Source organism: Dreissena polymorpha, chromosome 9 (genome assembly GCF_020536995.1).
Source record: "Dreissena polymorpha isolate Duluth1 chromosome 9, UMN_Dpol_1.0, whole genome shotgun sequence".
Taxonomy (NCBI): Eukaryota; Metazoa; Mollusca; class Bivalvia; order Myida; family Dreissenidae; genus Dreissena; species Dreissena polymorpha.
In genome coordinates, this window is record NC_068363.1 from 21,931,469 (window position 1) to 21,944,988 (window position 13,520).

At 35.6% G+C, this 13,520-nt stretch overlaps 1 protein-coding gene across 1 annotated transcript in view; it reads right to left on the reverse strand.

The window, feature by feature from the left end:
* Positions 1-4,988: 4,988 nt before the first annotated feature.
* The window catches only part of LOC127846694 (uncharacterized), a 41,832-nt gene continuing 33,300 nt past the window's right edge, over positions 4,989-13,520 (reverse strand). The window contains exons 5-6 of the mRNA XM_052378175.1: positions 12,973-13,520; positions 4,989-7,945 (exon numbers count right to left, since the gene is read on the reverse strand). The exon at positions 12,973-13,520 is cut by the window's right edge and continues 1,453 nt beyond it. Of these exons, the coding sequence (XP_052234135.1) occupies positions 5,469-7,945; positions 12,973-13,520 (3,025 nt within the window). The 3' untranslated portion in view covers positions 4,989-5,468. The remainder of the gene's footprint in view (positions 7,946-12,972) is intronic.

The window sequence follows — 13,520 nt, forward strand, 5'->3', positions numbered from 1 at the left end:
GTAATAATATATATATAGTTCCCTGTATGAATTTGTTATAGATTAAAATGAAATGTTTTGTTTCATTTGGGAATATTTCATAGACACCATGTTTTTGTCTGTTTAAATTAATTGTATACATTGTTGTATTTTGAACAATATTAACATTAGTATTAAATAAGCGTCTAGCAATAGCCAAAAGTATGTATCGGGATGAAATTATTTTTTCGGGGTTCATTTACATTCAAGTAGAACAAGTAGAATGCATTTTTTAAGGTGTTTATTATTAGTATATACCGTAGGACTTTAAGATAATGTGATTTTCAATAATGTAGTTGTATTTTGCTTTTGTTTGTTATTGCTAAATAAAAATTAGAGTTTGATATAGATAATACTGGGAAAATGCTACATATATATGCCTAACAGAATGTGTCCTGCATTTAGAAAGTGACTTAATATCAACATACTTGAGCTGTGATTTGGAAAAATATGTATTCAATACATGTGCGTATAGGATTGTCCCAGATGAGTCTATGAAGTCTACAAGCGCTAATAAGGGACGACAGTTTCTCTTGCTTTTATTAAATTTCAGTCTTCAGAAGTAAATTAGGGGCCATTCATTATAGGTCAATATTTATGCATCTAAAACTTGAGAATAAGCAGCAACAGTTTATGTTCTTTGATCAATTACTTATGATTGGATTGAGATAATGTGCTGAAGATTTGTGGAAGTGTATACCCAGCTTACATACCCTACCTGGATTCCATTTCGAGCCAGTAGGGTTAAAGTCTATGTCACTATTATTAAAATTAGACAAACTACACTCAGTAACACCGCTTTTATATTAGGGTATTGTTCCTAAATTGTATGAATTGTTAGCTTACTTGAGAACTAGCTTGGGAAAACTAGATAAAAGTCAAAGTCACTGTAAGTTAATTAAAAAATTCTGCTTACATAACTTAAATTGTATGAAGAATTTCCGCTGTTTTTTGTAGGTGTAGGTAGATTCCACGCAGTCTTAGGTGATGTAAGCGTGTATTTCAATCCCTCTGACACCTTACATGTAAAACATAATTAGTTTGCATTATATTGAATTGAGTCTTATAATGTCAGCATATTGTTCCTACTGAACATGTTTGTCAGGACAGTGTAAATTGCAAAAAATTGTTTCTTGTCTTTTATTCAAGAAAATACTGTGGGTATACCACATACACTACTTTATGTATGGACCCACATTTTGTCTTCTTGATCTCGACTGCTCAGTATACATGTTTTCCTTATACTTATACTGTCTTGAACAATTTTAGGTTACAGCTAATTTCATTAAACAAAATTGCCACATATTAATGCGTAGTTTATTATTATGTAACATGAAACTTTTCTATGTGTCATAAAATACAACAGTGTATGAAACCAATTTGCCAAAACACTTTTTAATTTTAATGTCTAAATCTTGTAATATATAAATGTGTGTCTTTTGTGACACTATATTATGTTGGCAATGTATGCTTTTTAGTTTCTATTAAACGCAAATGTTATTATTTATTTAAATAAAGACTAATAATAAATAATGTGAACAATGTACTTTTTTGATATTAATGACCATTTTTCAAGTATTTGTAAATAGTCCTAAAAGCTTTTTTTGTAGTATTATTTACTAACATTATTTGATGTTCCTTATAGGCACATTTATTTATTTCGAACTTTCTCCCTCGGTATTCTAACCAGGTCCAAGCGGGTAATGTTCATATCTTTAAAACACATCATTCACGGCAAACATCATCCTAATATATACATTCACAATAATACTGTGTCATTTTTATCATGGATATCATACGCCTTGCGAACTTCAATATAAAATTTTAGTATCTGCAATTTCTATTTATTGGTTGCTCTCCCTTGTCGTAAAACACGCGTGTATATCGAATTGTATTAATACATATTTTTATGAACAAATGCTCAAAGTTTGCCTTTAATATATAGAGGATATTTGTTGGATTCGATGGGATATCAATTTTATTATGCCCCCCTTAGTAGAAGAGGGGGTATATTGTTTTGCACATGTCGGTCCGTATGTCAGTCCGTATGCCCGTATGTCCGTCCACCAGATGGTTTCCGGATGATAACTCGAGAACGCTTAGGCCTAGGATCATGAAACTTCAAAGGTACATTTATCATAATTCGCAGATGACCCCTATTGATTTTGATGTCACTAGGTCAGAGGTCAAGGTCACGGTGACCCGAAATGGTAAAATGGTTTCCGGATGATAACTCAAGAACGCTTATGCCTAGGATCATGAAACTTCATGGGTACATTGATCATGACTCGCAGATGACCCCTATTGATTTTCAGGTCACTAGGTCAAAGGTCAAGGTAACGGTGACCCGAAATAATAAAATGGTTTACGGATGATAACACAAGAACGCTTATGCCTAGGATCATGAAACTTCATAGGTACATTGATCATGACTCGCAGATGACCCCTATTGATTTTCAGGTCAGTAGGTTAAAGGTCACGGTGACCAGAAATAGTAAAATGGTTTCTGGATGATACCTCAAGAATGTTATGCCTAGGATCATGAAACTTCATAGGTACATTGATCATGATTCGCAGATGACCCCTATTGATTTTCAGGTCACTAGGTCTAAGGTCAAGGTCACGGTGACTCAACTTAGAAAAATGGTTCCCGGATGATAACTCAAGAATGCTTATGGTTAGGATCATGAAACTTCATAGGTATATTGATTTGACTCGCAAATGACCCCTATTAATTTTCAGGTCACTAGGTCAAGGTCACATTGCCAAAAAACGTATTCACACAATGGCTTCCACTACAACTGACAGCCCATATGGGGGGCATGCAGGTTTTACAAACAGCCCTTGTTTAACGAGGGCCCATATTAAATAATATGTTCACGAGTGGCGCAACCAAAAATATATTTTCTATGATAAAGAGTGAATTAAAATCGATATTCCATCGAATCCAACAAATGTTATTTTTATTGTATGCTTTTTTTCACTGTTTATTTACATTGTAAAAGAGTCTGACTGGAGTATATCGCTGGAGATATGACGTCATTTTGTAAAAAAAATGATGTCATTGCACAGTCAAACAGTGAAAAATATTGATATTTTTCACTGTTAATTTTCACTGTTCGAAACAGTAGAATGCCAGTTTTATATCAATGATAAACCACCAGAAAGCATAAAAGAAAAACAATTATTGAATACTCCTCGGTTAATCGTCATCATAATCAGCAGCAGCATTATTATCCTCATCCTCATCCCAATCATTATCAGCATCATCATCATCTGTATCCTCATCATCAGCAGCAGCAGTAGCAACATCATTTCATCATCAGCAGCAGTAGCTGCAGCATTATCATCAGCAGCATGATCATCATCACCACCACCATCATCACCACCTCCATCATCACGAAAACTACCAACACCATCATTATCATCATCATCCTTATCCTTTTCTTCGCTGTCGTCGTATTTATCGTCGACGCCGTTTTCGTCGTCGTTCGAATCATCATCAGCATCGGTATCAGAAGCAGAAACCACATCAGCAATTACAACAGCAACAGCATCTTTCAGCATCATCGTCAGTGAAACATGAACTTAATCACGCTAAGAGTTATTATTGTTAATAACAAAGTCAACGTCAACAATACTATTTTTATACCCTCACAAACGAAGTTTAGGGCTGTATACAGGAGTGACCTTGTTGGTCGGTCGGTAGGTCTGTCTGTCGGGCGGTCGTTCCGGATTAAGTGCCCGCTCTCTAATTCGAGTTATTTTCATCCGATCTTCACCAAACTTGGTCAGATGATGTATCTAGACGATGTCTAGGTCAAATACGAAAATGGGTCATGCCGGGTTAAAAATGAGGCCACGGGGTCACTTAGTGCGTTTTAAACATTGAGCATGGTGTCCGCTCTCTAATTCAAGTAGTTTTCATCAGAGCTTTACCAAACTTGGTCAGAAGTTGTATATAGATGATGTTTAGACCAAGTTCGAACATGGGCTTTGCAGGGTCAAAAACTAGGTCACGGGGTCACTTAGTTCGTTTTATACATTCAGAATGTTGCCCGCTCTCTAATTCGAGTAGTTTTCATCAGAGCTTCACCAAACTTGGTCAGAAGTTGTATCCAGATGATGTTTAGACCAAGTTCGAACATGGGTCATGGCAGGTCAAAAGCTAAGTCACGGGGGTCACTTAGTGCGTTTTTAACATTGAGCATGGTGTCCGCTCTCTAATTCAAGTAGTTTTCATCCGATATTCACCAAACTTGGTCAGATGTTGTATCTAGATGATGTCTGGGTCAAGTTTGAATATGGGTCATGACGGGTCAAAAACTAGGTCGCTGGGTCACTTAGTAAGTTTAACACATTAACCATGGTGTCTGCTTTTTAATTCAAGTAGTTTTCATCCGATCTTCACCAGACATGTTTATTTTTATTTTAACCAATGACGATACTCATTTTACAATCAATGTAAAAGCAACACACGTTAAACAATTGAGTAATCCGAAACCGCCGCTACTGGTTAATATTAATAAATTAGACATGTACATTTATAAAACTACATTAATTGAGAGCATAGAACTACGGACAAATGTTATTTTTATTATAAAAATATTTTTGTCTTGTTACATCTGAAAACAAAGCTCTATCAATATCGATGTTTGAAGGGTACTATTTTTTAAAATGATCATCATGACAGGCACTATGCATACAATGCATATAAAACATATTAATATGATACATTTGAACACATCAAGCCGTTTGAATTATATATTTTTAAAGAAGAAATATAAATCTTGTATATTTAATATTTAAAGGTGAAGTCAAATGCGTTGACAATTATGTGAACATGTACATGCTTAAAAGCGCACTAATAAAATTGTATCAACATGTTCCAAGTTGTATAAGTCATTAAAACAAAGGCATACATTGAATTTAAACTTATACAATAACATTGACACAAAGCATAAACGTCATATCTGTCTACAGTTTTATTTCGTTTAGTAGTTTGTCACTTGCTCGGTAGCAAAAATAAACATTATGTTGTTCACTGATTTTAATCTCAAGGCATTAACGACTTAGGAGCCGTATTTACACAATTGTGTTGATTTTAATAATTACTACATATAAGAGAAAAGCTCCGGCGAAATATCTCTTTTAACATTGAGATGAGCATATGTATATAGTGTTGTGAATGAATGTCAACATTCATTAGACTAAGACCGTTTTGACATAGGAAGATAATGTGTTTCTACCATATTTTCTTGTAACACCTATCGTCGAAAAGTCAACAACACATTAAGCTAGTATATGTTATAGCTCAATTTCATGTATAGAGAAACAACATAAAAAAGTATTATACGCCACATGTCAAAACAGTTTCAGTTGTTACAATATAAATTTAAAATACAACCAGGTTCATATTAATATAGCATCCATAAAAAACAAACACTAATTTAAGATAGTGAGCCTGGACTTATCTCAATGAGTATTGAAATTCGATTGATTATGTAACGATCGATATATTTAGCAAATCTTTTATAAACATCATCTTCAAGGATATTGCTAGCAGCGTCATCAACATCACCAATGTCACGTACAGACATGGCATAACCGGCAGAATCAGGCAATTCATATATTCGGAATCGTTTCATTGCAACATTCTTCCGTGCAGCAAGTTCCTGTTGAAATGGAATGTATTCCTGAACAGGGATTCGTTCTGGGGGATCAATACTAGAAGCACAACCAAATTCTAGCTTAATCCCACTTGAATGAGTATATATAGCCAGTGAGTCCACCAGTTCGCGCACTTTGGATGGAAGCATTGTGTCAGAGTAGATATTTAAATACTTCAATGATTGAGGTACCTGCAGTGCGATGTATGTATGGACATGTAGTGTTAACGTTTTCAGCTGTGTGAGTGATGATAGCAACTGAGAAAACGTGTCCGCATGCTTCACATCAATACCGGAAGATTTACGCACGCCACTCAGACTCAAACTCTTGATATTCTGACCATGGAGAGCCTCCCAGAGACCAAGACTCTCATGCTCCACATCAATACTAAGTGTTTCTAGATGAATGAGCGATGCAAGTGTCTTTGCCATCGACAATGTATGCTTCACGTCAATTCCAGTACGTTTCCAAAAACCACTGAGACTCAGACTTTTAATGTTCAGACCATGTACAGCCTCCCACAGACCTGGATTATCACACTCCATCTCAATACAAAGAGTGTCCAGCTGTGTGAGCGATGATAGTGACAAGGACATCAACTCTTTATGCAAACCTCCCCACTCCCTACTCTTCAGGCTCAGTCTCTTTATATTCAGACAATGGAGACCTTTCCATAGACCACGGCTGTCTGGATCTAATTCAATACTAAGCGTTTCTAGCTGTGTGAGCGATGCTAATGACTGATACAACGACTCTGCTTGCAAATCTTTACATTCACCAAAATGACTCAGACTCAGTCTCAGACTCTTGATATTCAGACCATGGAGAGCCTTCCAAGGACAACTAATTTTTGCATACACACTAACATTAAGAGTTTCCAGACAAGTGAGCGATGAAAGTAATTTAGACAACGACTCTGTACGCAAATCGGTCCACTGAATCCACCATAGACTCAGACTCAGAGTCTTGATATTCAAAGTATGGATAGCCTCCCACATACCAGTACTGTGCTCCCATACCTCCATACCGAGTGTTTCAAGCTGTGTAAGTGATGATAGTGACTGAGACAACAACTCTGTATGATTTAATTCGAAACCTTCGTTCATACCTTTAATAGTCAGACTCTTGACACTCAAACCTTTGAGAGCCTCCCACAAACCAGGACATGCTTCACCCGCATTTATACTAAGTGTTTCCAGCCGTGTAAGCGATGGTAGCAAATGAGACAACGACTCTTTATACTTTACTCTACACTTACAAAACACACGCAGCTTCTTGATATTAAGGCCATAGAAAGCCTCCCAAAGACCAGTAATATCTTCAGCCACATGAATATCAAGTATTTGCAGCCTCATCAGCGATGATAGTGATTGTGACAAAGACTCTTCATGCAATTCTCCCCTGTTATCATCTATTCTGAGATTTAGATACTTGATATTCAGACCATAAAGGGCTTCCCAAGGACTGTCTTTTTGAACGTGAATGGTTAGCTTTTCCATCTGTGCGAGCGATGATAGCGACTGAGTCAACGACTCTGAATGATTTATCCTTAAACCTTCCCCCTTCCAACCATCCAGTCTCAAACTCTTGATATTCAGACCATGGAGAGCCTTCCACAGACCAGGACTGTCTCCAGTCATAACAATTGCAAGTGTTTCCAGCCTCTTGAGCGATGATAGCGACTGAGTCAACGACTCTGCATGCAACTCTCCCCACTCCTTACTGCTCAGAGTCAGACTCTTGATATTCAGACCACGGAGAGCCTCCCACAGACAAGGAGTCAATTCATCCATTGTAATATCTAGTTCTTCCAGCTTTGAGAGCGATGCTATCGTCTGTGAGAACGACTTTTCATGATTCACTCTAAAACCGCTCTCCCAACCATCTAGTTTCAGACTCTTCATACTCAGACCATGCAGAATCTCCCACAGACCGGTATCATCATCTAGGCTTATTAATAAGTGTTTGTTTTGATATACTTTTACAGATATGTTTCCAGTCGTGTATGATGTGTTGACTTCGCCCTCTCCACACGCAGTTAAGTGACAGTTTTTCAGCCAACAGATCATATAAAAATTATTACGTGTCAGCATCATGCTAAGCAGACTGCGTAGCCAGGTACAGGAACATGTGACACTGAACAAGAGAATGTCTGTGATGGAGGGAAGTACAGGAGGAAGCTCTGTGCACTGGGTTGGATCGGCAATATTTAGAATAATGCAGACCGGAAATTCCAATGTGCCCACACTGGCAGAATCTGAAAAAATGATGAAGTTTTAGCAATGCTTATACATAGTAAATGTGGTTGCATTTGTTCAATATTGAATAATTAAAACTAAAACAATGTTTTAGTTTCAGAACGCATCCCGTCATAATACATATAAATCAGAAGTATTATTGTAGTGTTGTTTAGCTTAAAATATTCAATACTATAAGTTTTATTTTTTCGAATGGTTCACTTAAATTATTTCCAACTTGCAAACACGTTTACAATACGTTTGTATGAGTGTTATATTCATACTATGTTGTGTTCCACATTACTAGTCATATGCATGCTGGTATAAATGAATCATTAAAATCAATCTATAATCCACAATGAATATGCCGTAGGGTGTAAACTAACAATGGCAATGTTCTATCAACTATTGAAAATATACTATTTAGATACACTCCCTTATCTACATGCATAAATAAATGACAACCCAGACAGCTTGTATTACCAAACACCTCGCATCGGTTATCTCCCGTACAGAGTATACCGTTCCTACTGCCATACAAATCAAAATTACTGCAACGAGATAAGATTGTTATAATTAAATGCCAACAATTGAACATATCTACAAACTGCAATAAGGTTGCAAATCTGCTAATTTGCTTTAACAATGCTTCGTTCTGTAGGGTAATAGACAAGTGTTTGCAAACGTTTTGCTAGCTCACTTTAATATTTAACCCATTTATCCCTAGTGGACTCTACCATCCTTCTAAATTGGATTAATTTATTTCCAAAATTAGGGATGTCTAGTATATTTATTTCTATATTTAGAATATTTTTTACAGAAATGTCTTTAAGCAAACTGCGCAGACCAGATGAGAAGCCGCGTCATGCGGCGTCTCATCATGGTCTACGCTGTTTGTCAAGGCCTTTTTTTCTAGACGCTAGGCTTAAATGGGTTAATGTCGATTACAATTATTTGTATGTTTCAATTATTTTTTGCTGAAGTGAAGTAGACTTTATAGCTAACGAATGGGTTTAAACCTTGTGGATCTTTATAATTATAATGTAATTGTGCAATTTCCTTTTGACGGGAAACTACTCGAGAGTTTCCGGCATAACACTATTTTTCTTGAAACATTTATTATGGCTTCTGAGCTGGGTTTTAAGAAATAATATTAAGCGCAGATATTAGTTTGTTAAGAATAGTCATTAAGTATAGAATACCATATTTGCAATTATTAAAACATGAAAAACAAGGGACAAAATTGTCACAAAACCAGGTTTTCATTGTGAAAAAAAAATCTGATAAAGGGAGAAAACTCAAACTGAACTTTTGAAATGACCAAAAAAAATTAACCCCCTTTGTATTTTTTTTTTTTTAAATATATTTTTAGTCGTGGCGACCTTGACATTGGAGATATTGACGTGATTCTTTCGTGGGACACACCGTCCCATGATGGTGAACAAATGTGCCAAATGATTTTAAAATCTCACAATGAATGACATAGTTATGGCCAGGACAAGCTCATTTATGGCCATTTTTGACCTTTGAACTCAAAGTGTGACCTTGACCTTGGAGATATCGACGTAATTATTTCGCGCGACACACCGTCCAATGATGGTGAACAAATGTGCCAAATGATTTTAAAATCTGACGATGAACGACATAGTTATGGCTCGGACAAGCTCATTTTTGGCCATTTTTGACCTTTGAACTCAAAGTGTGACCTTGACCTTGGAGATATCGACGTAATTATTTCGCGCGACACACCGTCCAATGATGGTGAACAAATGTGCCAAATGATTTTAAAATCTGACAATGAACGACATAGTTATGGCCCGGACAAGCTTATTCCGCCAGCCCGCCAGCCAGCCAGCCAGCCCGCCAGCCAGCCCGCCCGCATTCGCCAATCTAATAACCAGTTTTTTCCTTCGGAAAACCTGGTTAATAAAAACAACCAAGTAGTTACACGTTTAACGCGTAGGATATCACGATACATCGACATGCACTGTTTGACAACAAGCGCATTTAGAATTCTAGTTTTCAGTCACAGAATATAAAAATGAATGAATTATATAAATGCGTGAGCGAAATAACACAAACGACGGAGACTCATACTGAAAATGCGAAACATTATCGCTAGAAAATGAAGAATTTGATTTCAAATTAAAACTGTACATTGATTATTTAAATTAGTTTTAAAATCACGTAGGAACTATTTCGATTTAATATTTCCCCTCCTTTTGAACGCACCAGAACGATGTTCTCAATCCGTTCAGCTAGCATAACATCACATTATCAGAGAAAATTTCATGATGATGACGGTTTTATCACAAATATGATCGTAGAGTGTTAAAATAGGTTTCGTAATGGCTGTATAAGGAAAACTTCATAGCCACACGGAGGCCATTTTTCTAAACGGATGGAACTATTTGTTTTATCCCAGCTGAGACATCATTTAAACAATTAGTATTACCAACTTGCGTGAAGATTTGACTAAATTTGTACCCTATAGATCGTTAAAATGGTTTCCTAACAGCCATATAGAGAAAACTACCCGCCCGCCGGCGGCCATGATTTTCAACGGACCAGAATCATTTTAGAACTCGGAAAAGGTATCATAACATCAAATGTGTTAACCAAGTGTCATGAATGCACTGAAAATGTATCTTCTACAGTTTTAACACACGTTCATTATTTCCGTAAAAGGACAACTGGCCTATTAACCGGCCGCCATGATTATCAACAAATCGAAACAATTTTCAAACTAAGCCGAGTTATCATTAGCAGCAATCGTCTGGTTGCTTTTTATGAAGTGTGGACTAAACATTTGAATTCTATACCATTGACAAGGTTTTACTATAGCCATGAAAGTAAGACTGGAGGCCATGTTTTTTCAACGGATCAGAACAATTTGCAAACTTGGCGGGATCATCATACAATCAAATGTTCTGAGTAAGTTAATTAAGCTTGGACTTAATAGGTGACTTCTAAAAGGTTAACAAGGTTTTACCATAGTCATATAAGGCAACTGCCCCGCCCCTATTGGCAGTGTTTTTCCCTCTGTCAAATACCATTTTGCAATACGGGAACCGTGTTTACATTAGTTTACAAATGGGCTGGACGGAATATAAACACACCGTTATGAACTTCACTTTGCAAACATCTCAAGTTAATGAAATACATTTGCAAAAATCTAAAGTTCATAAAAGAAGTTTTTCTTGCAGTTTGTGCCGATATCTTAAGATTAAAGAATAAATCCTTGAATACGTCTGAAATCGGTGCTAAAATGTCACGCTGCGTGCCGCATAACTATGTACATATATTTGGTACACTTCTCATATTTGGCATATAACAAAAGCGTATTCAATGAATTTATTCTAATGATTTACACTTAATCATAAGCAGCTTAAAAAACTGTATTTTATGCGCTTATCGAAATTCTAAAGATATTTTATATTTATTTTTTAAAGCTGAACCGGTGTGCTTAAGTCCATAAACATTTTTTTTTGATCCCACAAATTCACGCGATCTTGCACCCAGTATCATAACAACACATATTCCGAACACGTGTCATTAACATTTGACTAAAATTGTGATATATAAAGTGTAAACATGGTTTTAATATAATCATATACCTAAAACTGCACCGAGGCACAATTGTTATGTACAAACCGAATGCTTTTCAAACTGAACAGAAATGTAATTAAAACTAATGTTTTGACAAAGTTTCATAAAGATTGAACATAAATGCGACTTGTATTATGTAAATTAAACTGTTCTTTTATGTTTACAGAGTGGTCTAGTGACCTGAGAAGACCTAGGTTTGGATTCGGCCGATACAGCATTGTGACAAATGAGAGTGCTCAGGTAAGAGAAACACACACAAATAAACCGGAGGCGTTTTAAATTTTTGTTATTTTATTTTCGTAATCTTATTTTAAGAGAAATGTTCGTTTATCACAATCAAAAACTATATATATTTTAGGTCTACAAATATTATGGTTAACATGTACTAAAATAGTGCAGTAAATACTGTGGAAGCATTCGACTAAGCCGGTCATTACATTGGGAAACTTTAATTTTATATTCAAAGAAATTGCTTTCATAAAAATTACCAAACAATAGGAAAACTAATCCGAAACAAAAATTTATTTTAATTCGAGTAAGAGGATTCTTACTAAAAGTTAATGTAATTTGTATTTTACGGACTACTAATGGAATAAAATAATATTATAATGATGCTTGAAATATTTTATTTGAGCGATTTTTCTGGTTTAAAACTATAATTCAGGGTTTTTTTTCCACTTTTTGGGAAGAAAGCCCATGGCTTTGGAATTGGGAATTTTATCGGCATTTTCATGAAATTGGGAAAATAAATTCATTAGCCTTTTTTTCCACAAGAAAAGTCCACTGATTAGGGAAATACTAAATTTGATTTAACTCTTTATAATCATTCAAATTAAAAGAAAAACATCATATAATACTTTGTATATAATACTTTGTTAGATGTAATTGAATTAAAATTGAGATAAAATACACATAAGACTTCTTTCTAAAAAAAAAAAAAAAAAAAAAAAAAAAAAAATTTTTTTTTTTTTTTTTTTTGGCAATTGGGAATTTTTTGCCACATTTTGGGAAAAAAGTATACTTTTTGGGATTGGGAACATAGCCGAATTTCGGCTATAAAATCGGGCCAAAAAAAACCCTGATAATTTTACGAATCAAAAAGCGCCAGTCTGTCAAATATAAAAAAAGGAAAAACCACATCTCTGCGTGAAACTAATCGGCTTGTTTCTCTAACGATTCTACTGAATGACGGTATGTTCACATATGTTTATAAATCAATATTTTGTAAGCTGTGTGCTGTTAAAAATAATTAAATTTCACGTTCTCTGTTTGATATATCATATGTTCATGGACTGCCTGAACAAGTTTGTAATACGCTAATTCCATAAAATCGGGAAACATTTCATCGGAATGTGATTAATAGAAAAATATGTCATTACCTTTTTGCCTTATACATTAATGGAAACACATTAAACAAAAGTACCTTTTTGATACTTACCTTTTACCAATATGCAACGTCCAGTAAGCCGAAGAATTTTCAGCTCCAGGCACGAATGAAGGTCAAATGTAATCTTAGATGCGCACTCGTTGTTTGCAAGTGATGTTCGTCGGTTTTCAAAGGGTTTCATGTCATTGATAAAAACGTCCAACTCAATGGCATTAGCCGCGTTATTTTCCCAAATCTTATGAAGGTCAATGATATTGTTGTTATGGAAGTAGAAGTGACTGAGTTTAAGGGAAATGTCGGAATATCCGTTGTCATTAGCTTCTCTATATCCTGCCAGTACGATTCTATTACACATGTTGTGATTGTTTGAGTACTCGTTCGTATCTAAAGCATGTCGTTCATGCATCATCCTTGACAGCTTTTCCGCGTATGATATATCCAGTCCACACAGGAATATAAACACCTGTGATATGTCGAGATAGGCTTTCGGGTGACGGTTAAGGTAGATGGAAATAATATCATCGATAAGATTCGTATTGCAGGCGATATGATACGCCGCGAGGAATTCCTGCATGCTCTTGTGGATAAACATAAATGAT